General features: G+C 51.9%; 3 protein-coding genes and 1 non-coding gene across 9 annotated transcripts in view; 2 read left to right on the plus strand and 2 right to left on the minus strand.

Moving 5' to 3' along the window:
* The window catches only part of asic2 (acid-sensing (proton-gated) ion channel 2), a 217,803-nt gene extending 209,827 nt beyond the window's left edge, over nucleotides 1-7,976 (minus strand). Inside the window, exons 1-2 of one of the 3 annotated variants that reach the window (XM_049003176.1) lie at nucleotides 7,859-7,976; nucleotides 5,888-6,550 (exon numbers count right to left, since the gene is read on the minus strand). In XM_049003176.1, the coding sequence (XP_048859133.1) occupies nucleotides 5,888-6,460 (573 nt within the window). In that variant the 5' untranslated portion in view covers nucleotides 6,461-6,550; nucleotides 7,859-7,976. Of the gene's footprint in view, nucleotides 1-5,887; nucleotides 6,551-7,007; nucleotides 7,163-7,858 lie in introns of those variants that run through there. The other 2 variants (XM_049003174.1, XM_049003175.1) reach the window with 2 other exon arrangements.
* Nucleotides 7,977-12,902: 4,926 nt separating this feature from the next.
* Nucleotides 12,903-18,872, minus strand: hrob (homologous recombination factor with OB-fold). 2 transcript variants are annotated; one of them, XM_049003121.1, is made up of 10 exons: nucleotides 18,691-18,872; nucleotides 18,431-18,478; nucleotides 17,300-18,118; nucleotides 16,961-17,044; nucleotides 16,487-16,624; nucleotides 16,035-16,143; nucleotides 14,741-14,826; nucleotides 14,022-14,144; nucleotides 13,568-13,751; nucleotides 12,903-13,105 (listed from the first exon to the last, which is right to left on the minus strand). In XM_049003121.1, the coding sequence occupies exons 1-10, from the start codon at nucleotides 18,700-18,702 to the stop codon at nucleotides 13,053-13,055; spliced, it is 1,656 nt and encodes a 551-aa protein (XP_048859078.1). In that variant the 5' UTR covers nucleotides 18,703-18,872; the 3' UTR covers nucleotides 12,903-13,052. The 2 variants fall into 2 exon arrangements, with proteins under 2 accessions (XP_048859078.1, XP_048859077.1); XM_049003120.1 differs by having other exon boundaries at nucleotides 16,961-17,047.
* A 51-nt stretch (nucleotides 18,873-18,923) lies between these two features.
* On the plus strand, nucleotides 18,924-24,801 carry asb16 (ankyrin repeat and SOCS box containing 16). 3 transcript variants are annotated; one of them, XM_049003123.1, is made up of 7 exons: nucleotides 18,924-19,029; nucleotides 19,731-20,097; nucleotides 20,288-20,555; nucleotides 22,024-22,435; nucleotides 22,639-22,722; nucleotides 23,373-23,486; nucleotides 24,465-24,801. In XM_049003123.1, the coding sequence occupies exons 2-7, from the start codon at nucleotides 19,761-19,763 to the stop codon at nucleotides 24,648-24,650; spliced, it is 1,401 nt and encodes a 466-aa protein (XP_048859080.1). In that variant the 5' UTR covers nucleotides 18,924-19,029; nucleotides 19,731-19,760; the 3' UTR covers nucleotides 24,651-24,801. The 3 variants fall into 3 exon arrangements, with proteins under 3 accessions (XP_048859080.1, XP_048859079.1, XP_048859081.1); XM_049003122.1 differs by lacking the exon at nucleotides 18,924-19,029 and adding an exon at nucleotides 19,044-19,223; XM_049003124.1 differs by lacking the exon at nucleotides 18,924-19,029 and adding an exon at nucleotides 19,044-19,223 and having other exon boundaries at nucleotides 19,770-20,097.
* On the plus strand, nucleotides 20,651-20,813 carry LOC125726773 (U1 spliceosomal RNA). Its single transcript, XR_007388393.1, has one exon. It is a non-coding gene; the product is annotated as a U1 spliceosomal RNA (small nuclear RNA).
* Nucleotides 24,802-24,863: the final 62 nt, after the last annotated feature.

The following is a 24,863-nucleotide window of genomic DNA, read 5'->3' on the forward strand; positions in this document are numbered from 1 at the left end:
CAGTACATTTATAAGGCACAGAGATAGAGAGAGCAGACCTACAAGGCACACAGTGACAGTACACTTAGACGTACCCACCCCAGCACAATGTGGCCCAATGTAACAGGCACGTCCCTGTCAGACACGGCGATTCCAGGGGCATGGATGAAAGCCCATTCACATTACATCCAAACACACGCTGGTACAGTTTCTCTCAAATGCATATTCATTCTGGGGGGGGGGGGTGACTTTAACACCAGGTGGCCTAGTATTAATAGAGAGTATAACAGGAGTTGAGTCATTCTATAGCTGGCTCGGTGCAGCTTGTGAGGGCCCTGAATAGCCCCCCGTGACACACCTTTGTCAGTGGGCCCTAATAGGTCAATTAAAGGAACTGGGGCCCAGCAAGAGCACGGGAGGCCCCTGTGTGGGTCGGGGGCTGGGTGCACGGCGCCAGACCTTCAGGGATCACTAAGCCGGGCCCATAACCAGGCGAGCTGAACCTCCTCTGCTTGGCTGACATTTGAGAGACGCACCCCTGCATGCTCTCGCAGACAAACACGCTCATGCTGCTGCACACACAACCACAGAAGCATCAGATATAATTAAACACACCAAAATCCCACAAACACACTAAACCACGCAGGCTGATTCAACCGGGGCCAGCTTACCGCATGTTTATTCATTTTCTTACAAATGAAAGTCAATTAGCACATTCTTGTCCATACGGTGAGCACAAAAGCAGCTGAGTGACTCAGCACCCAGGAATGGGGCGTGTAATTTCGGCGTGGCCCCCAGATGGGCCAGACCCTAACAGCGTCTGGAGCTGGAGTGTCGGACATTGTCCGTGCTGAGCCACTCACGTCCGGCTGAGTGGAGCGAGCATCTCTCAAAAACACCTGCATCCAGCTCCGTCCCACATCAGCTTTAAAACTCACATGCATTTCAGAAGGGGGGGGTGGGGGGGGCTGTCTCAATAATTAATCACATCATTTACATTGTATTTGTTTAGCAGATGCATTTATCCAAAGTGGCGCACATTTCTGAGAAAGCAGAGTCAGTCAGTCTCCGGGGTAATTGGAATTTAGGGGTCCAATGATGACGTCATTTGGCTGCGCCAGGGGTTGGAACTAGCATCCTACTGATCATAGGCACCGTGTCCTAGTCTGCTGACTCACAGACCTCCCCCAAACCTTTTGTAGGTGCTAGTAGGAAGTTCCCGACAAAAACAGAAATGCAAATATTCGTTTACGTGTGTGTGTGTGTGTGTGTGTGTGTGTGTGTGTGTGTGTGTCTGTGTGCGTTGTCTTGGTGCAGAAGGGAACATGGACAGCGGGTCAGTCTGGAACCCCAAACTCTGTGTGAATCTCAAAATGTGTACTTCACTGTACTGGTGTTCTAGTGCGCCTGTTTAATGTCATCTTCCATCGCCGTAGACCCATTCCAATACTAAGAACACAAGTACAGAGGATGGTAAAAAGCCCGGGTTGCTGGTCTAAGTCCGCCCCAAATATCAAGGGTACATCAGTTGCATCCTCGGCAAACAAGACCAAACCCATGATTCATCACACACCAAGTTCATTCTTGGAAGGCAGGTTAGCAAGACTGGTTTTGCCAAGACTACAAGTAAGGTCTGAGCTCTTGGTTTTGAGATTCACCCTCTGTCCCCAACTCCCTCAGAGTGCGAGCCCGCTTCAGTCACGATCCGCGATGCAGTATGGAGCCCCCGGTGGCTGTAGATCACAGCTCAACCCCCACCCGGCATTGCCGATTTGGAGAGCCCAGCCCAGAATGACAGTCCTCCGGTACATCACGCCGGGAGCCGTCATTTCCCTGGAAACGGGGGAAAATGTTATAGCAGCGAGTGATTACTCCAGATCACAGTAATCGCGAGAGTGGAACAGCATCGGTGTCAGCCAGTACCACCGGTGGTTGTGTTCCCTGCCGACCTGTCGGTGGGATTTCAGTAAAGTCCTCACTTTGTCACCCCCGAATTACACACATGCAAAGACGGCAAGACAGGCTAGCTGCAGGATGCAGTTTTAATTGCAGCTGCTAAACACGTGTGAATGTCTCACTTTTGTTTTTTTAAGCATTGCTTTAGAAGTTAGCGGTCGAACTGGCGCTCCCTGTAGGCTGCGGGTGAACGGCACCCCCCCGACTCGTTACCTGGGAGCAAACGCCGAGCTCTCGCTCCATAATTGGCGCCTGATTGCATCAGCGGTGTCACGCTCGCAGGAAACGCACACGCAAGCAGGCAGGAGGTGGGGTGGGGGGGTGACGCCCCGCTGTTCCCAGATTGTGTGAGCCCCCACCTCTTCATTCCGGCACAGAGCGCCAGTCCTGACAGAGGCATTCCCAAGCTGCCAGCGGTATTCTGAGAGGATTCCCTGGAAGCCTCCCTCATGTCCAATACTGAAAGCCCGCCCCCACCCCAAGTGCAGCACTCACAAGTGTTTTTGTCCAACGGCGGTCCGCAGTGTGTCACTTGAATGGCTGATGTCACCCTCACACACACACACACGTGACACACACGTCTACCTATCTTCGTTTTTCAGGCTGACAGTGTGTGTTGACAAACTTTGAGTTGTTCTATTAATTCAATTAGATTGAAGTTCTTTGTGGGGGAAATGGAGAAAGGTGATTCTAAGATAAGGTGGGGGGGCCACAAGAGACATAATTCATACAGTGGGCCGAGCTAATGATGTGCTTTGAATCGTTGAGTGACAGGGGATCGAGAGACACTTCAAGGGCCAATCAGCTTTCAGCTGGGGACTGTATGTGCTGCTGGAAACGATAAACATCAGGAAAGAGACAGGGGTCTGATTTGGGGGAGGGGGTGGTGTGAATGGCATGCACGCACACGTGTGCACGCACGCACGCACGCACGCACGCACGCACACACACACACTTTACACCAAGGACAATGTTTCTATTCAGAAATTGCCCAATAGCCCATATTCTAGCAAAGGCACAGAGTTATTATATGGGCAGGCAGTGGAGGGGATTTCATTAGAGCGGTCTCTCTTTCCTTTGTCACTACGCTCTTTCTGTATTTCCCTCTGGACATGGCGCATGGTGACGGGCTACTCAGGCCTGTGCAAGTTGTTTTGTGCAGAAGGACCGGCTCCTTACACTTTCATTCGATCCACGCGGGAATCTGACCGCCACGGATCTTATTCCACGCCTGACCTGTAGGGGGCAGGCACCGACGACGTCACACATTCGCGCACAAACCGATTAGGAGCGCGACGGCGGCGCGTGTTGTTTGACGCGCACCACAGCGTATTCGATTGTGGGTAATTCCCACGCCACTCTGTCATGGCAGTTTCATCTGATATCTGACGGTGGTGCAGGCCCGGGGGTAAATTCTGGGGGGGGGGGGTTCACTCTAGGAGGATTCCTCTGCTGGGTTATAAAACGGTCACGGTGAAGTGGTTTAGTCTGTGCATTAAGCTTGTATACATTTTGAATATCAATTCGAATTAAATATATAACTCATAGGAAGAATAAATTAAATATTATTTTGGAAACAGATATGAGTCATTTGACTGTCACTGGAAGGATAGATATCTTATGAAAATGCAGTATTAGGTTAATAAAAATTAATCGTATACATTAACGCAAATTGAATTGTATACATTCACAAGCATAAATGTTGGCGGTTTTTAATTTTGTTTAATGAACTTTGTAATTAAAAGCCATGAGCGAGAGGTTGGCGATGGGGGTCTTGATCACGTCATGGTCTTTACGGCGACTAGGTACCGAGGTTTTGGGAACCAAGGGGAGGAGCAGCGCAACATGGAGGGAATGCAGAGGACTTCCTGGGGAACATGTGCAGAGAGACGCGGAACCGCTGGGCCGGCCGTCATCCCAGCACAAACGGATTATTATCACTGCAAAAAGAATGCCTTACATACCGTGTGGATACGGTGTGGGGACTGCAGGACAGCGAGGAGCACGGGGGCGGAGACCATCGGCCACAGCTGACCTTGGCCCCCCAAGGATGTTTTCCCCCCTACTTGTGAATCTTTGGTTCCTTTCCTCCACTCCTCTTCTGCCATTCTTTCCTTCCCTGTTCCATTTCACGTACCATTTTGATTTCACATAAACGACACAGTAATTGATTGCCACACACTCTTGTCAAGTACCTAGGGCTGTTATGAAAGCAGCTACATGAGAATGAATTGAACTGAATTGGTTTAAGGTTAAAGTATGACCTCAATTAACATGTTAAGAGAAGTTAAACACGTGCACTGAGCAGGATTAGATACCTCAGCACCAGTTTATGCCAAAGATTAATGAATTTATAACCCCACACAAAATACTGTAGCGGTTAACAACATACGCGCACTGACCCTAAGGTTGTCGGTCTGGGGGGGGGGGGCACTTTAATTAATTGCTCCTCTGAAATATCGAGGCTCAACTAAGAGGTGAAAAACATGAAAATGTGGCTTTGGATGAAAGGTTGTTGCCTTACGACAAGATGTTAATCCCTTTGTGCGATTTCCCTGCGGCCACATAAAGTTCACCTGTCACTCACTACAGACAAAACCAGCCACCGTTCATGTAACGTTCATGTCGATTTTAAGAAAGGAAGAATCCAAAGGCATGGAAATCGTGTACATCCTGCTGCCACTGCTTTTCGAGGGTGGCGCCCTCTGCTGGTGAAAGTGAGCAATGGTAGGTGCGGCTTAAAAAAATCTGGCCATCCATCCATCCATCCATCCATCATGCATGCATCTTGCAGCTGTTTATGCTGGACAGAGTTGTGGGTATTACCCTTATTACTGCAATCATCGTCATCATCATCATCATCATCGTCATCATCACGGGAATGCAGCCCAGCTGCAGCACAGAGCGAACATCTGCTCTCCGCATCTGACATGACCGCAGTGATGCTCTGTCTTTCTGTGGGGACCAGGCTTGTCAGTGCGTCCTCCGAGCCAGCAGGGGGCAGCGCCCCACACGCAGCACCGAGGTCAACACATATCCCAACCTGCACACCCCCCAGACCTGACCCGCTCCGGCAAAAGCCCCAACGAGGGGGGGATTACTGCTCAGGGCTCAGGTTGCAAAGTAACGATAACGGCGATAGCCACAGTAACACACAGAGGAAGGTGAGTGCTCCAGACGAACATTAGAACACTTCCCCCCCCCCCCCGGGGGCATCACAGAGGTCACGGCTACGGATCAGCGGCCAGCATCAGTGGCCCATCATCTGGACATCAGCGAATCCGGGGGACAAACGAGGGAACACGCAGATGTGCTCGCACCAGGGGCGTCGGGGGGAGGAGCCAATCAGAAGAGCCCATCAAGCATGAAGCCAGAAGACCAGCAACACACAAAAAACACACCGGTACCTGTTTTTATGCACTTTCCCGTAAGACAAAGCTGCCTCTCAAACCACAACAAATTGTCCAGGAGAGCTTATTAATTTGACAGCTGCCCTTGTGTCACCCGAGATCCCCACCGGGGACACATTAACCCACCTGCTGCTAAGGGGAGGGGGGGGGGGGTAAACGAGCAGAAGTTATCTGGCACAGGATCACACTCGAGTAGGTGGTGAGCAAGTCCCGCAGATGCTAGCAAGGTACAGATGCCAGAAACAGTCTGTGGATACGAGCATCTCCAAGAAGAACCCGAGAAGGACCGTAAATCGGAACTCAGGACCGGAAAACAACCGACAGATGACTGAGAGCGGATTTCAGGGGACGGGCAGTCACCAGTCAGCCAATCAGAGCTCTGAATCGCTGAGACGACCCCAGAGCCTAAAGCACACAGCAAACAGTGAGCAGATGCATCATCCTCACGCCTGGAGCTCTCCAAAAGCTGGAGCCTTCAAACAAGATGCTTCCCCCCCCCAAGACCTGGACAGCTGAAGACAGGAAACAGGCAGCTCACTCACGGTTTTGAAGTCCTGGGGTTCACACTCGTGGCCTTGGAAGCGGCAGTAGAGCATCATCTCCCGCAGGTCGTGACCCACTCTTTCGGCGAACTCCCGCATGCTGAAGGGTTTGGGTTTGTAACCCGTGAAGTTGGCCCTCTCCGATAAGAAGTCCAGCACGTCGGGCTCGGCCAGCCGCGGCTCCTGAATGCGCAGGTGCACGTCCAGCAGCGCCAGCAGCTCGCCAGCGTGGTACAAGTCATTGCGCGTCAGCTTGGTGAACCGGTAGGGGTTGAGGTTGCACACGGTGATGGCGGGGAACACCAGGCTCCCGGCAACGGCAGCGTCCACGCGTGTCACGTGCGGATACGAGAAGAAGTAAGCCAGCCGCTCAGCACTCTCCAGCGCCAGCAGGCCCAATGAGGCCAGCAGGGCGGCGCCCCAGAGCAGGCGCCGCACGGTGTGGGGTCCACGGGTGCCGAAGACAAAGCGGAGCCCGTGTAGCGTGGACCGTTGGGCAAAATGGTGCCAAGATGTCGAGGAGCGGAGGCTGCCCCCGCTGGCCTCGCTGCCACAGCTCTCCTTCAGCTCCATGGCGAGGGCCCCTGGCTCCACCGGCCCCCGGGAGGGGGCACAAGTGAATGGTGGGAATCTGAAGACTCTGCTACAATTCAGCTGAGGACCCTGTGGGTTGAGAAACAGGCAGAGAGATTAACCCCTTCTGGCGTCTCCTACCCCTTTAAATACCCCCAATACTTAAAGGGGGGGGGGCATTAAGATGTCAGTCTTCCTCAGCCACTTCTGACTTTGAGTGGTACAAAGTGGAGAAGTGTAGAAAAAGAAGACCCCCCCCCCTTCCGTGAATCAGGTACTGAGTGGAGAAATCGTCCTAAAATATATAAAGTAATGAGCCCACCCACACACGCACACACCCACTCCCTGCAGCCACGCCGCTCTCCGCGATTTACCCCCCGCCCCCCCCAAATGGCACTAACGAGGAAGACTAAGCACCACAGTGTAGCGAGACACCGTCCAGCCGCCGCTCCTGCCCGTGCGTGGGGGGGGGGGGGGGGTGAGAGGAGGGGCGGGTCTGGAGAGAATGTGGGTGAGAAGCATGCGGACGAGCTCCTCCGCCGGTTACCCGCGCGAGCCGCACCTCCTCTCCACTCCCGCTGCTGCCACCGCCGCCGTTCTCTCCCGCTCCTCTCGCCAGCGCATCCGCGGAAGCAGTGAGTGGCGGAACAGGGGAGAGAAACAGGAGACTCTCAGAGAGAGAGAGAGAGAGAGAGAGAGAGAGGGAGAGAGAAAGAGAGAGAAAAACGGCAAGGGAGGGTGGGCAGAGGAAGCTTGCATGCACTCAAAAAAAAAAAAAAAAAAAAAAAAAAAAAAAACAGACGACGTTTTCTGTGCTCATTTAACACGCTTCTGTGCCCCACCACCCGCTACTGCCTCATGCCTTAAGGGGGCGACGGCGAGTAACAGGCAGGAAGTGAGGTGGAGTGAGACGCAGCATGGTGGGTAGATAAAGGTTCTGTTGACGGGGGGGGGGGGGGGCATCGTTTATTGTTTGAGGCTCCCCCACATGGATGGGGTGGGGGGGGGGGGCAGACAGTGTATGTTGGGGGCGGAAGGGTCCGCTTTACAGACCAGCAGTAACAGGAGACTAGATGCTGGGCAACCCCACTGGGGGCCGGTCGATGGCGGGGGGCGTGGCCATCGATCGCACGAGTGCGGCCTGTGAACGCGGTCGATGGCGAGCGGCAAACACAAATCTCATTATCGACGGCAAGCCGCTTCAAAACATCGCAGCACAGAGTTACTCGAGCAGGGAGCGCAGCGGCTCAAACACGTGCCTTTGAATCCAGATGGCTGCTGGTTCGAATCCCAAACACTGCCAACAATACTGCTATTAGCAAACATCTGCTTCTATAAATTCTATAAAAGCGTTAGAGGAGTAAAATATGTCAAGAAAGAAGAAAGGGGATACCTTACCTGCAGGAGGGGGCCCAGGATCGGCTTAGCGGGGTGGTGAACGAAGAAATGTCCAGAGGAGAGAAAGGATGAAGAGCGTCACATGCGCTGCCTGTCGGTAAACATGCATGGAGTCTCCTGCCCATGAGGGAGATCAAGCCCAGGACCGAGTCGCCACTGCCATTGCCCCCCCCCCTCGGAGGTGATGTCATTCATTGCATGACCTCATTTGGAAGCACCAACTGGTGACCAAACGTGCCACAAAAATCCTCCAGTACCCAAAGGCAGGATAACCACATAGATCTTTAAATAGGCACATTGATGTCATCTTCTAAGGCAGCTCCTCGCCGTGTTCCTGGCCTCACTACTCGAGGGTCGTGAGGTTCACGTTCACCTGCCGGCCCTGTTCACCCCTGCGCATCCTCCATCATGGTGTGCGAATCAGCCCATCGTGCCCAAAGCCCATCGTCACTCTGCCACATCGATCCTGAGCGGACATACGATAGAGCCGGCAGATGAATCTCTTTAAAAGTGAGCTGGAATTTGGGAATTTTGACAGACAGAAAAGAAGCAGACTAAAAACAAACACACAGGCAGTGAGATACAACCTGATAAAAGGTTCTAGAAAATCAGTGGTTTCCCAGTCTAGAACAATTACATTGCCCAAGCGTGTGTGTGATTTTCTGGGTTATTTTATTTTTAAGTTCTGGAAATTCTCTGCTCAGCCAGTCACCTCCTTTTCCACAGCTTTAAGAATGCCCCAGTGAAGCGCCACCTAGTGGACCGTGCTCAAACTGCACCCTACAGCTCTCAGCTCCTCTTAGCACATTCAGCGGCCTTCTTGTCCGCCACCTCACCTGACCCCACTCTCCGCGAACAGGGAGATGGAGAAAGGCCCCCAAACACCACAGCACAGGCCTCCCGGGACGCGAGCCGGGACACGGGCAATCAGCCACTTCGTGTTCCCATCTCGTGTAACTCTGAAGCCAAGCAGGTGGGCACACAGCTTCATACCGCCTCTGGAGCACGTGCCTTGAAGAGGGAAGATGAACAGCTCGTACATAAACAAAAGTGTGGCCACGCCATGCGGTCTGACCTTTCGCGATTCTGTCACAGCTGTTTAGCGGATTTCGAAGAAGAAGTCGAGGTGTGGAGTGCCGTCCTGTCTGATACGATTCACGTTCACAGCAGTGCGTGACAGACAGCCGCGCAGGAACCCGCAGTAAATCGTCACGCCGCCTCCTCCGATCACCGAAGGACTGATCTGAAATCCCGAACATGTTCGCGGAATAAGGAAGCGGACACACGAGCGACTAAACGCATCACATCCTTCAGCGTCGTGCTTCAAATGGCAGCCTTCTCCTAAAGGGGGCGCCGTGGATCACTAAGAACAGTACAGCCTTGCTCGAGCAGAACCCCGTCCCCAAAACATTTGCCGAACCAATCAGGCCTTGTTCAGAAAATAGAATCGTTAACGAGAATGAGGCTTCAACACGAAATACTCCTGTCTGACCTTACGTAACCCACATAAGCATGCTGTCATATTAAGCATGTAGATTAATAGCGCAGCATCACCCGTGAGCCTGTTCAGCACAACAGAATCTTTTTTTTTTTCCACAGAAGTAAACAAATATTTAACCTTGAGGCCAGCTAAGGCTTCCTTACATCTGAAGACTATCATCGTTACTTTGAACATTCCTCCCAGTTCCCATATGCCTCTAGATTTATGATCTTTGTGCCTCCTTGTAGACACCGGATGTAATCGACGTATTCTGAATTACCCTGAAACACTGTACATGCAGTAATGTGGGAATGAAGGCTTCATAACCCATTGTGAGGTTATGAATGAAGCATGCACTCTACATCCACCACGTACAAAGGGACCAATGGACTAAACCAGTCTAAACTGGTTCAAAACACACTAAACCTATGACTAATACACGAATCCGCTTTGTGATCACATAGCATAATCGTATGATACCGAGCCATCATATTCATAAGCAGAGAAACTGAGTCCAGGGTGTCAGAGTGACTCAGCAGATTGTGGGTTCGAATCCTCACCATTTAGCCTGTGGCCTTTTCGCCAGGCACTCTGCCGTCCAGAGGCACAGTTTCTGGGCCAATCTTCATGCGTCCCATCACACGTAAACGTGCCCTGGAATCCTCTATATGTAGGCTCCGGAACATGCGGGCAGGTCTGGGAAATGAACTTAAGAAATAAAAAATAAGAGGATGGCAATCATGGGGTGAAGGGAGGAGAGTCTTTATTAAAGGGATGAAGAACTGCGTCTCGGGGTGAGAAATAAACTCCTGGAATGATCCTTCCACACATTATGGGATTTCATTAGAGAGCAGAGACGGCCGTCTCGGGGCTTTCGGCATACCAAGCAGCCGGTTCTCATGGGGACGGTTGCTGCGACGCCAGTCTGGGCACGGTGGGGAGGGGGAGGCACCATCTCACCAGACCGCCCGTTAGGCACGGCGCCTCTCTCCGGGTCAGAATCGCGTGTGGTTTCCATGGACCTTTTCGTTACCGGGGCAGACAGCGTTCAAACGTCACACCGTACTTAGAGTCGGGGGGTTATTTTCTTTAAAACGCAGCCCTCCCACCAGCTCAGCAGGCCACTTGTTGGGGGGGCATCCTCAGATTATATAACACCCACCGCCTTCAGCCATCTGCCTGTGGTACCCAACTTCTCTGCCTGTGACTCAAACAGCTCCAGGTGAGGCCTAGTTTAATCCCCTTGAAAGTTTGATCTAGATTTAAGCTCACAGTAGCGAGTGCATATATGACACAAAAAGTCCCCCCCCCCATTCTGCGCTGTGCATTTCAAAGTCCGACAGGAGGCTTATCTGCAGGCAGGATCTCGGTTATTACTTAAACCGCGACGATGCCACAGCAGCGAAAGGGAACATCAAACACAGGCTGGTTTACATCAGTGAAGTGGGGCAGAGAGTCCGGGAGGCTGGGGGGATTTCGTGCCTGTCTTCCAAAAGGGGCGGGGGTGGGGGGCAGTAGCGGTGTCTGAGACTGTGAGGTCGCACCGTCGCTGGAAGAGATGCACGCAAAGGGAACGGAGCCCCAAAATGCCCACGGTTCACGTACTAAACTGTCACTATCATAATATTTACACGAGAAAACCTGAGGCAGGAAGAGCAAAGAGCCCCCGCCGTGAGCCACGCGAATAACAGAGTCACTGTCATGGCTGATGCCTGGGGGGCACCCTACCTCCAAGAAATCAGCTGACCCCTCCCAGAAGATGGCGCCCTGCGCAGTCAACCTAATATGGTGACTGGCGCTACCCACAGTGCAGTCCCCCCACCCCCAATAAGAGGGCTGCTGCCCACTCATCCATCAACTTGATTATGTGCAGTTAAATCCCGCCGATGTTCCTCAAGACCTATGAGCTCTCCTAATTAGCTAAACGGAGCCCTTACGGACATCGGCGTGGCAACGGTCATGCTCGGTGGGGCCTGGCCACCCCCTGAGCCTCACATGCGGCCAGGAGGACCCCCTCACAATCCCGAGAGCCGCTCCGACGGAGCGAAACGACCCGAGTCCGCCGAGGCCGACCCAGCGGTCAGTGGATGCTTATCGCTCAGATCCCAAAGGCCGAGGAGCACAGGGCCAGCCGCGCGTTTCGGTGCGAACGAGCCTCTTCGGCCCAAAGCAAGGCAGGACACTTCCATTCTTAGAAGCTTATTATAGCAGAAAAAAGAAAGAAAAATAAATCGGCAGGATACTTTCATTTCGCTGATAAGACACACATTGATGTTTCATCAAGTAATTAAACTGGCCAGATACAGTTGTGAAGCCGGCATACATAATTACGCTTTCATAACAGAATATAAAAACTGCCACCAGGAGATAATTAGGGTGCATAATGAGCGCGAGAGAGGACCAGAGATCGGGGAAGGAGTTGAGGAGGGAGCAGGAGAGGGCGGACGACAGGTCACTGGGGACACTGGCACTGGTCTTTAACCAATGCAGAAAATTCCAGTGGATCTCTGCTCGGGGCGAGGTCACAACAGGCTCGACCTACGCCTCAGTTCTTGGCCTTAGCTGGTAGAGGCAGCTGGGAGGCAGGGGACTCATGGAGTGCTGTACCAGCGAAGAAAAACACAAACACAAGGGAATAAAAAAAAAAAAAAAAGAATCGACAATTCAAGAGGTGCAAGTCTGCCCCCTGCAGGCCAGAAGGAGCAAGTGCAAGACAAATGGACACAGCTGCCCTGTGTAACCCCAGCAGAATGAAGGCGCACGATTTGATGGCTGAAGTCAGGGGCTTGGAAGTGTGCGCAGGTGACCGGAAGCCCCCCTTTATTAAGCTGCAGCACTGGATCACAGCGCTGAACCATTAGGCTCCTCTAGGGGTGGGTGGGACACTTGTTGGCCTCACACACGTCCTTCTGAGGACAAGCGAGCCCAGCCGGGGACGACCGTCACAACACAAGGGGCAGAGGGCAGCGGGCCGGGAACCCTTAGTAGGTCCATAAGGATTCAGAGCGTGGCAATGATCCCCTAATGACAAATATCTGTTGGGGGGGGGGGGGGGGGGTAAATCATAAGGCTGCTGCTAGTCACTCTGGTAATATAAGGAAGTACACACTTATTTTTGCAGGAATGTTAAATAGCTGATTAAGCTCAGCAAGCAGAGCACGGCACTAACAATGCAAAGGTCATGGGTTTGAGTCCCACGGATCGTACATACAATTCAAATCCTTCACTCTACTGTAAGTTGCTTTGGATAAATGTATAAATTTTAATGCAAAACTCGAATACTGACTTCAGATACTCCTCTGTCCTCCATTCTTACCCCTGGGATTCAAACCTGTGAGCTCCGCAGTGTCCAGTTTCCAGTGATACTCTGCGCGAAAGTGCATCCACCCGGCCGATCCCCAAGGATGCTGGTGACTAAAGCGACCCACTGGGGTCTCGGCCCGCAGCGAGAGATTGCCGTTTACCTGCCTGCCTGCAAACCACGCAGAGCTGAGATGCTTGGTAATGTGACCTTTATTTAGGTCAGGAGGAACCAAAAAGAAAAGCCCAATAGAGACATGTGCATTAGATTCAAACGATACATTTATGATTTAGTGCATATGTTCTTCCACAGTGACATACAGTATTTACAAGGGACTCCTGCGTATTGCACCCAAAGAAAAGGGTTCCGCGGCCAGCCTTCCTTTTCACACGTGGGGAACCTTGTGACTCCCGTTACAGGCTGTACAGCTCCTCCGGCAGGTCGCCCAACAACTCATCGAGGTCATCTACATCGGGGGAGGTGGGGGGGGGGGGGGGTGGTTAGAAATGAGGGTTAGGGAGCAAGAGAGCAGCCATTTACACACAGAGACAGACACGACAAAGCACCCCCGCAGAATGCGAGAAAGACTGAAGTTACCCAAGCCCCCCCACCCCGCACACGCTCGCTCACACACACACACACACACACACACACACACACACACACACACACACACACACACACACACACACAGACCTATACTGTCCCACGAAGCCAAAACACAGTAACTATATTAACAATGAAACTGAGGAAAAGGATTTCAGTTTGACTGTCCGCCTGTATGTGTAGTAGGTAGGTAGTGTGACATGGTGTCACGTGTAAACAGCAGTCCTCAGTGGATCAGAAGCATTCTGCTTTGGGCAAAGGACTCAGCCTTCCTTTACGGCTGTTCAACTGATCCAGGGTCAGTCCGGGGCGCTATACAGACCTGCGTCCCAAGCGGAGTCCTCCGGCCTGGTGGGGGGCCTCTGCGGATCACGGCCAGGGCTGCACTCCTCTCCCAACGTCTGTTTGCCACTTTTGCCACCGCCACCATCATACACCAGTTCCGCACTGGAGACAGCGCCCCCTTGTGTGCCGGAGGACCATTCGAGGTCAGGCATTAACTGCTCCTGGGGAGGCAAAGACAAAGATAAGAAACAACACAGCCCCATTTTCCAAATCTCCGGTGCATGAGACATAAACAAGCCTTCAGCATCGTCCTGAATTATGGAAGGTGAAAATGGGATAATGAAAATTAATTCAGCAAAAATATCCCCCTTTCTCATCTGATGTCGACAGTTACAACTCAGTGAAAGAGACTGGATCAACCAGCAGACGGTTCTCTCCCTGTGCACTGGGGAGCAGCACTCTCGCACATTCCCATACTCCCCCTCACTCACCGAGACAAGGTGGGACAGCTTCACGGGGGCCTTCACCGTCCCCTCGGGGGGGTAGATCCTCAGCAGGTTGCTGGGTGTGACGTTCAGATAGTGGTTACGGGAGGAAGGTGAGAACACGCCCACCTGCAGACAGCACCCCCCCCCCGGATTAACGGGGATCCACAAAACGGGGAAACGCCCCCCGCGGTGGGCAGGCGCTCGCTGAACGCGTCGGGAGTTCGCATCTCTGGCTCGGCTGGCCTAGGAAGCTTCCGCCGATGCCATGGAAACCAATTTTGATAATACACCCTCGCCTCATTTGGCGCCAATCGCGCGAATACGACAGCGTCAAAAACATTTTCCAACCAACATGCACGTTTACGACTAAATTTTGTACACCTGACAACAATGCATGCTACAGGGAGCGAGATCTTTTAAGTAAAACTTAATTTATACTTCGTGAAGGACAAAAAAAAATTTTTAAATCAGGCTACCGTGATTTACACTTAGGTACCGTTCGGCTTGACGACCTGGTCATTACAGCAGAATTTGGTCGCTAAGCGAGCATTAGCTGTACTGTAATGACATCTCTGTCTTCGGTTTTACGATTCAGGGATTGGCAGTTTCCTGTCCAGTGCAGAGATTTCAGATGCTGATTCATGTCATCGGATTCAGATGCTGATCGTGCTGGATGGACAGACTGAGGAACGGACGAATCGTTCACCAGTGCATGGCCTTACTTGTTTCAGCAGCAGCACAGCTCCCGTCTTCAGCTCGTCTTGTCTGTCCTCTAGGAGGCGCCGGTGCACTGTGCCCTGCATTTGTCCTGGGGTGGCAAACAGATAGCGTGAGCCCGGGGCCCGGTGCCAGCGGCTCCCACAAACAGCAAGAGGCACCCGAGGCTTTCATGTGGCTGCACGACTGAGGCTGCTAAAGCCGCAGCAGTCGGCTTTGCCTCGGGGCGCCCCCTAGGGCGCTGGAGGACTGCACATGCTCGCTGGTTTTCCTACAAACTCAGCCCCTCACTGCTAGAAGCAACCTTCAGCATAGTAGGTGACCTTACCTGGCATTTCATGTACATGCACGACTTAAAATGTCTCCTAAACCCTAAAGGCAGTGAAATATCACATCCCGCTTTAGGAAAACCAGCGGCCCAATGACGCGCAAGGGATGAAGAGACACTCGGTTAATCCAGGAAGTTAAAAGGCCACACTGAGCTTCCCCATATGGCCAAACGTACCTTCAAAAAAGCTGCTTCCTGTATTTGGAAAACCGTAATAATCATAATTTTGAAATGTACCGAATCCACTCAATGAATCCCATGCGATGTTCACAACGATATCCGGGAGGAGACTGTCTCTTGGTCGGGGGGGAGGGGGGTGGGCTTAGGAGGTGCAGAGACCTTACATTATGGAAAATGTCACTGAGGCACTTTGGGGGTGGGGGGCCCAAATTTAAAGTTATGAATTACAACTTGTGAATGAATGGGCAAACACAATCCCCTAAAGTGGAGATGCTGTTTTAGAAGGTTTAAACTTGTTCAATAAGCCTCCCCCCACTTTAGGAGCATCTGGAAGATATTCAGGCTAAAATGTGTGTGTGTGTGTGTGTGTTGGGGGGGGGGCTGTGAGGCTACAAGTGCCCACCAAGGCCCCCTCCGCCTCGACACACCAGAACATTAAGAGCAAAGTGTCCAGAGCTACAGTCCACAGGCGTCACTTAAACTCCAATGACTTACTGAACGAGGGAAAAGGAAACAAATCGAACGGATTCCTTTCGCTCCCAACGGGGAGCATCCTGCTCGCTCAGCCTCCAGCAAAAAGCCCGTGTGTCAAAATATATAAGGCGCATTAATGAGGAGCGGCTGGCATCTCTCCCTGCAAGGCTCTGCCTTCCCGGTCAGCACGGCTGTCACTCGCAGGACGCAGGTCAGCTGTGGCTCCCAGAGAGGGAGATGGAGGCCTGAAGTCATCGGGGAGGGGGGGCTACATTTTGAAATATTAATGTGCGCGGGGGGGGGGGGGCTGACTGCACCTGTGGGGTCGTGGAACACGGCCTTGGCGTCGGCGTGCGTGTGCAGAAGCGTCTTCACCATCACTGCCATGTTGGGCACCTTGTTCTTTGAAAGCTGCTTCAGGGCAGCCTGGTGGAGGGGGGCAAACCAGGACTCAGATAAATCAGCACGCCGACGGCGGCCTTCCCTTCAAGTTGTTTATGATCTGCCACTGCTAGGAAGGGTGCTGTCTCACAGAGAGAAACGGGTGCGTTAAAAAGAAAGACGAGCGTAATAATCTTGGCTCTTACTGCAACAGCACGGCCAGAAATAAGCATGGTGCCTGCCGCCAAATTATGCTGCCGATGAAGTTACGCCGCGCATAGAATCTGGGAAGCGGATCAAGCTGCCGTAATGCGCCCGCTCGCAAGAGCAGCGCTGACAATTTTTGCCTGATAGTAGCAGTGAGCGAGCGGGGGGTGGCAAGCTGAACCTTCCGCAGCACCATGACGACACTGTAAGTGTGCAGGAAGCAGGCCGGGTTCTGCTCATCCAGGCCCATCTCTGTCTTCATGGCAGCCCACGGGCCCCGCGTGAACTCCTCCACATTGGCTACCTGCGTGCCAGGGACCTGGAGGGAGGAGCAAAGAAAGCAGTTAAGTCCCGCCCACTGACTCAGACAGCTATGGAGAGCCAAGTCCCACCCGCCACTGGACACCTGTATCTCCCAGCTCTTAGAGGGGATGCATTTCACTCTTTTAGATGTCAGGAGCTCGTATCGCAACATCAAATTAAGGGCATCCAAAATTAGGCATCCCGGAAAGAGTCCGGCGCTGCAATCCCTCTCAGCAGCTATGCTGCCACCTAGAGTGTGGGAAGACTAAATACAGGCCAAAAGGCATCATCGATGCAACAGGATACTTACTGATTGTCCAAACTTAAACCTAAAATGGGTTGGCAGTGTTACCTGACTGCGCAGTCGGGCTACGGCTCCATGCGCAGGTGTCTGCGGCTGCGCCACCACAATGTCATCAAGGCTTTGCCCATAGAGCTGCTGGGAGCACAGAGCAACCACATATGCAAATAATTTCTTTGGTATTAATGCAGAAAAGAACAGAAAAATATTTATATTCTTTCACCTTGTTATAATTATTCAGGATCGAGAATCTTCACAAATATACGACATGTTCCTTCTTCGTTTGTGTTATATATGGAATGTTGACGATAGAAAACCATCATGCAACTGACAGAGGAAGAAGGGGGGGAGCCTGTGAGTGGCACCCCTGGGGAACAGCAGGAGACCCACCTGCTGGGGTAGAAGACCAGCAGGCCCTGGGAAACGGCGCGTCTGGGGGCCCGGCGCTGGCGTGGGGGGCTTCGGCGGTGTCCTGCTGGAGGCTGACACAAGCTGCACCAAGTGGTTGGTGAGGATGGGAGTCCGCAGAGGGTGGGGCATCAGAGGCGTGGAGCCAATCACAGAGGACCGTGGCCGGTAGGGCGGGGAGAGGGGCCCGAAGGCGGGGCCACCGGGTGCATGGGAAGAGGCAGTGGATTTCGCTGCAGCTGATGTTTGAGATCGCACCAAGGAAGCAGCTCCAGCTGAACGAAGGGCGGGGTTGGCAACAGGCCTGGGTGCTGGACCATCAGCAGACTGCAGGCCGCTGGACCCTGATGCAGTACCGCTGCAACTCGGGCCACGCATTCGCTTAGCGGGGGACACTGCGGAGTCCTGCTCAGGTAGTACTGGTACGGGTGGGTCAGACTCAGACGCCAACTGCAGGGCGTTCTCATCCACGTCCTCAAAGTCCACATCCCAGTCATCAAAGTCATCCTGGAAGGCATCAGCCTTCTGATCGCCCGAAGTCAGAGGGTCCTGCTTTGTGGGAGCAGCAAAACAGCCCCCCATGCTCAAACCAGCAGTCTTTCTGTCACCGCTGAGGTCAGAGGTGCCCAGAGGGTGACATGTAGTACTCCCATGTGTCAATGCCGGAGCAAGGGGTTGGTGACTCGTGGCCATCTGGGTACGAGGCCCGGAGGGCGCTCTGAGGCAGGTTGCTGCGGTAACAGACTCTGTGGCCGCAGGGACGGGCTCCGTCGCCACATCCCAATCCGCATGCAGCAGATCCTGCGGCAACACATTTATCACAACGCAGTAATTAATCTTAAAGGAAAAGTGGTTAATGGCTTGTCTTGCAAGCTCGAGACTCCTACCTACAAAGAAGATTAGATCCTCTGTTATATTTAAAGTACTTTAATTTATTTTAATTTTAAACCTGAAGCATGTTTAATGCAAACCACATTAGTAGAAAATAATCTTCTAAAAAAATCAAACCGACGACGAGAAAAATGCAACCACTCTCAAAATACGGTAATACCGAAATAAATAATGAGATTGATTGGTTTGTTGACGTTTACATGCAACAAGGCAATACACTACCTCGTCGAAGTCTTCTCCAACGTTAAAAAGGTCCTTCCACTTGTTCGCCTGGAAGTAACATTATTAACTTGAAATAAAGACAGACAGCAGCAAAGGCTCTTTTTAAGTTTTAAAGTTTAGTTTAAATTTTTATATACCCACTCGTCCTGTGAGTGCGCACTCTTAACGCACTAGTAAGTTTGGGGGATGTTTACTAGCTGCCCAGTTACTCAAGCTTCGGCGTGCTTTTTCGGTGACGGGGCACCAGTGGCGACTCTTACCATGGCAGTCATTTAGGCTTCCGTTCCAGTGGCCTTGTTTCTCTTGCAAGTTCGAGACTCAAAAGTTGTCAAAATTCATCCACACAGCGACGATTAGAGCCATGATGCTAGCGGCTGTAGCGTAAACGTGGCTACGTTACCGCTTTTCGGTTCAAAGCCACCCAGACGTGGCGCGTCCTCCGTGACGTAATACGTCTGCAGTGACGCCAGGGCGGAAGAAGCGATTCATTGCAGTTCGGAAGAACAGACGACAGGGGGAGCTCCGGCCCCCCAAATGCCAATCTGGGGGCCATCGCTGATCCGTGTACGCCCCCTATCGGCCGTGTCGCCGAGCAGCAGGTGGGTCCGTGGCTATTAATAAACGAGAAGCCCGGCTGAAGTGGGTCACTTATGTCTTATGACTGACGGGGCCTTTCTAAAAACGGTCGTTTGGCATTTCGCGCTTGCCTACTGTGAGAATCGGTCGAATTTTAAAAGAACGCTCCAAAACCTACTGAAGAACTATAAATATTAGGCAAAGGACTGTCATAACGGTAAGAAGTAAAGCGACGCGCAAAGTAACACCAGGGTTGCCAACTCGCACGCATGTGGCGTGACACTCACGCGTTCAGACTTCTATATCTATATCATTCCATTACAAATATAAAATTAGCTACACCAAAAGCGTTGGGGTGCAAACTCTACAGACTATTTACAATGTATTAAAACTGTTACATACATGTAAATGCGTGTGCATGTGAGTGCAGACTCGTCTCGAATTGAAAATCTCACTCCAGCCAGCTGACCAGAGTTGGGAACCATATAACATTAAGATCTGTTTGACGGTATGGCGTGTGACAGTTTTGATACAGTCTAAATAAAAGTTACAAAGCTTTTAAATCATATATTTAATTCTGCAATTTCTATAATAGATTCAAGTTTAATTTGAACTCACTATACAGTGCCTTGGTGCTTAAATTCCCAAGATCTGCACTCACAGTATTCTGAGATTAGATTTGGTGCTCTATGATCTGTCATTTTTGTTCACACTGTACCTGCAGAAGGCGACATCAGACTTAATTCTGGCTGGTATGTCCAAGGACACCTTTGCCTTCAGTTCAGCCTCTTTGAGGTCTTTTCGACTGGAGCAAGAGTTGCAGGACTGGGAGGATGCACGTCGCACCTTGGCCCAGAGGAGAGCGTTGACAAGGACACCCCTGGCACCAGTCTCCAGGCCCCCCAGGCAGCAGCATAGCCCCAGTAACACATCACGCACTCTGGGACCCTACCGCTGCCGTGACCCTGCCGTGCTCAACACCTTCCTGTCCGGTGACATGGCCAGGGTCTACGCCGTCCTGAAGGACCCAACCATGGTCAATGCCCTGATGGAGACAGTGCAAGAGGAGATGACCTGGGCACCAGAGATGGGTGGGGACAATGACGCTGCCTGATGATGTCATCAGGAACATCCCAATGACATCATCAGAAACCTCCCAATGATGTCACCTGAAATATCCTGATGATGTCACTGTATGTCATTTGATGATGATGCCAGCTTTGGCTATGGTACCCTCTTTATTTCTCTGTTGGTTGTCGTCCGCTTCCGCCCTACCCGCAGGGATGTGGACCCTCACATCTAAGGTGAAACAGACGTCTGCGCTGCGTCTCGCGGCTAGCCGGGGTCATTCGGCCTGTGTTGAGGAGCTGCTCTTCCGCGGTGCCGCTGTGAACGCCAACCCCGGAGGGAGAAGCGCGCTGCACGACGCCTGCGCTGGCGGCCATGACTCCTGTGTACAGCTGCTACTGTCCCACGGCGCCGATGCCAACCTGCTCACCGCCGATGGCAGCACTGCACTGCACCTCTGCAGCTCCGCACAGACCTTCTCGTGAGTGTCAGCCCTGCTGCCATATGCAAACAAATACGTCCCACCAGTGACGGTTTAGACACTGAGGTCACTGGTTCTGTGGGTCCCCCACATCATTACTTACCTGGCAGGGGAGATACCATGATCAAGAAGGTGGTTCACCCAAAGTGAGGCCCACCACTGCACTGTGGCTGTGCTGACCCCTGCGAATTCCCCAAATGTGGGAATCTCCACTGCATAATTTCTGGTAGTGGGGGGCTGCGTTTGTCCTATCCCCTGTTTTTTTTGTGGGCAGTGGTGGCTTGATGGTTAGGGAAGCGTGCTTGTAATTGAAAGATTACAGGTTCAACGACCAACAAGGCACCACTGAGGTACCCTGAGCAAGGTACTGCCCCCCCAAGCACTCCTCCCCGGATGCTGAATTAACTGCCCCCTTCTATGTCACATTGTCACATATGGGTTAAATGCAGAGGACACATGTCATTGTTGCGCATTGTGTGCTGTGGTGTGTTAACGATGATCACTGATCACTAAATTCTTATTCTAGTTCTAATCAACCTCCAGTAGAGGGTTATTGTCTTAGAATTTGAGTGTGACTGTCCAGTCCATGTGCTGCCTTTGGATCCCAGTGGATGAACTGGATATTAGCTGGTTTTCCATGGAGGTGGAAAGTTCAGGTCCAGAAAGTAAAAATCCAAACCAAGATTTTGTTTCAACCAACCAGTTGAACATAAAGAGTCACAGTCACAGAGAACTCAGCTGGTTGGTTGAAACAAAACCTCGTTCTGGATTTCTACTTCCTGGAGCCGAACTTTCCACCTTTGGTTTTCAGATAGTTTAGATTCTGTGTTGCAGATATGTTCCATATTTATCCAGGATTGCTGTGCCTGTTACAGGTTCAAACATGTGTGATCTGTTATTTTAAAGCCCAGTCCACTTCTCCTGAATTTTATATCATGTTGGCTAGGGTCCAAAGCTTTCTGTGTAGCAGTGGTCGTGCTGAAATGGTACAGGAGTCTTTATGTGTAGTACAGAACACGTAATGCTTTGGGGAAGCAGCCGTCTGTCGGTTTGGTGTTTCTGCAGCACTCATACAGTGCGTGCCAGATGGCAGGAGAGCAAAGGGCACATGGCTGGGGTCTGTGTTGTCCTCGGGGAACTGCTGTGCTCTCTTCAGACCTGTTTGACAAAAAAAAAAAAAACTGATCATAGAGTTTTTATATCCGTAGGTAATCTAAACCTGAAAACAAAACGTAGAGAGTAGGACGTGAAGAGTAATGGTGATATTCCAGCATAGATAGAAGAAGATGATCCTAGATCCATTATATTATATTATATTATATTATAATCTAGCTCTTATCCATAATGGCACTGATTCCTATGAACCTGCTCTATGGGACGTAAGCGCACTGTCATTGGCTGCTCTGGTCACCTTACCGTACTTTTCACTGCCTCCTTCATCTAACTCGTGGTGCCCTCTCCGCCTCAGGTGCGCTCGGCTCCTGGTGGAGGTGGGCGGGGCCTCAGCGGACGCGTGCTCCAGCGAGGCGAAGCTCACGCCGCTGCACGTGGCCGCCCATCGCGGCCTGGAGGAGCACGTGGAGCTGCTGCTCCGCCACGGCGCCGACGTGGCCGCCTGCAACCGCGAGGGCGAGACCCCGCTGAACGCGGCCTGCGCGGGGGCTGAGCGGCCCGGCGAGGCCGGCCGTTACCTGCGCGTGGTGCAGATGCTGCTACGGGCCGGCGCCGACCCCCGGACAGCAGGCAGGAAGCGACACACCCCCCTGCACAATGCCTGCAGCAACTGCAGCTCGCGCATCGTCGACCTCCTGCTGCAGCACGGAGCGCGGGCAGACGCAGAAAACTGCGCAGGCTACACGCCCATGGACTGCCTTCTGCAGGTGACAGGAATAAGGGGGCAGAGCTCTGGGGGCATCAGTGATGTAGCAATGATACGTAACACTATTTATCTGCTGCTCTTAAATTTGCTTCGCCAAAATAAATAATAATATATGAATGAGTTCGGACTGCTGCCCCCTGGTGGATGGAGGTGGCACAGCGCATACCCAGGACGTAACCATTGTCCTAACCCCTACCCTTGCAGGTGGTGGAAGACTTCCCTGACCAGGGGCCAGAGGCAGTGGCTCGCGCTCTCCTCAACCATGGGACACAGCCCCCCTTGCCCAAGGTCAGGACATGACATGTGGAGGCAGATGGCAGCCCTGGGGGGAAGCGAAAGGGAAAGCAGCTTGGGCAGTAGGGGGCAGATGTCGAAAAGAGGGAAAGTAATTCGCCTGAGGGAAAAGAAAGCCGAACTGTCATTGGTAGATTCACACCTATTTTGGTCAAATCAAAGTGACCAAAATAGGCGTGAAAGCTTTTGTTGGCTGGCAAGGGTGAACAAGGTCGTGTCACAGGGTTGGAATGAACAGAAACAAAGATGGATGTTTAGGGAGCAACACCGGGGAGAAACACACACAAAAACAAAAGAAACTGGGAGTCAGTCGATATAGTGCTAAACAAGGGTTGGGGTGGGTACATTTACTGGGGGAGGAAGATAACGAATCTACGAATAATGAGTTTTGCAAGGATATTGGAAACAAGAAATAGATTAACTGAGTCTATTTCTGGTATGAAAAAAATGCACATCAACCAGTTTTATACATGCCCTCATCTAAGACGCTCTCCCTGCCAGAACTCATTTAAAACACCATTTTAAGTGATTTACTTTTTGGCCAGAAGGTGGAGCCCTTCCAACAGACTTAGTGCGCATCATATTGGGCACCCCATCCCAGCCCCAAGGTTCTCACGCTCATCGTATCCCTGCACGCCCCCTAGATGCTGAAGCTGTGTTGTCTGTCGCCTTCCACGTTGGAGGTCATGCTGGACTGCTACGTCACTGTCCCGTCGTGTGATGAATGGATAGACTCTGTCCCTTCGGAGCTCTGGGAGGTGAGAGGCATGAGGAAAGATACACAGTAACAGGTGGTCAGTGATCAGGATGTCTCACGAAGAGACAAACTCTACTCTAGGGTCACGCTTACAATGATTAATGAAGGGCTTCTTCCTTGCTTTATGGGTCTTCAGTCCTGCTTCTAGGAACCTGATACGAACTGTCCTAGCAGTGCACTTCACACCAATTTAATGTTTCCCAATCCTTTTTGAAAGTCACTCGATGTCATCCTCCGATTCATGAGGCACTGCTGGATAAGCTAACGGTCACCTCTGCCATTAGAAAGTTCCTCCCTCCCTCTACCTGGCTGGTTTCTGGTGGTTCCCAGTGTCTCCAGCTTCACCATATTCTTCTGTACTGTTGTACTTCTGTACATTGAGCCTGGAGGCAGCCTGCTGTGCAGTGTAACCTTCAGCCAGCAGAACCAGGATTAAACCAGGTGTTAAAACCGCAGATTTGTTTCAAAATATAGTGGTCTCATTTTTTTCTATGGCTGTATATCAGCCATTGCCCTGGCTATCATGCCACACCCAACTGTAGTGATGTAAATTTGAGAGGGACATTGTCGGACCAAACTAGCAAAACAAACCTTGAAAAACTGGTTCTATTTGAAGGCTTGAATAACCTATAATCCTCTTTGGTGTCTGTATTCAGAGCCTCCCAGTGCCCCCTCACCTCTATCCCAATTCCCAGTTTATCATCCCCGTTTCGAAGGTAACCAGCAACCTTCTGCAAACCCTGCCCTTGCTGGGTGCAATCCCAGTAGACTCAAATCTGGATCAAGTACCTGAATCCATGCTAAACTAGGCCTTCTCTTGTCGGTCCTCCAAATTTCCTAATAGAACTGCTGCAATGAGTAGTTTCTTTCCATTGCCTCACAATCCGTTACTGTTTGCTAGTTTTCCCCTTTACCGTAACCCACCCCTCGTGTCCCCTGCATCCTGTCTTCCTCCCACCCCTGTTTGCTACTCTTTCAGGAACACCGCCCCTTCTTTGAGTCTGTGCTGCGGATGGTGGGCCAGCCACGCTCACTGCAACATCTCTGTCGCTGCAGCCTGCGCCGTTACTTGGGGGCACTGTACCAAATGGCAATAAGCAAGCTGGATATGCCTGCTTTCGTGAGGGATTACCTCCTTCTCCGCACAGATGGGCAGCTGCGGTGAGAGAGGAACTGACCAGAGGAGCAGATCTGCCCCGACCCCGTGTCTACACAAGAGGTCCCTCCACCTCAGAAATACAGACAAGTGATAATAATGAGGAAAATTTTACTTTTGAATAAACTCATGTTCAGCTGCGGCTGAACGGAATGTGGTGTGGGGTGTTTCGGGATGTCTTCTGTGTCCTGTTTTGTTGACCTGGACTACACGCTGCGTGCT

Source organism: Brienomyrus brachyistius, unplaced genomic scaffold (assembly GCF_023856365.1).
Source record: "Brienomyrus brachyistius isolate T26 unplaced genomic scaffold, BBRACH_0.4 scaffold75, whole genome shotgun sequence".
Classification (NCBI taxonomy): Eukaryota; Metazoa; Chordata; class Actinopteri; order Osteoglossiformes; family Mormyridae; genus Brienomyrus; species Brienomyrus brachyistius.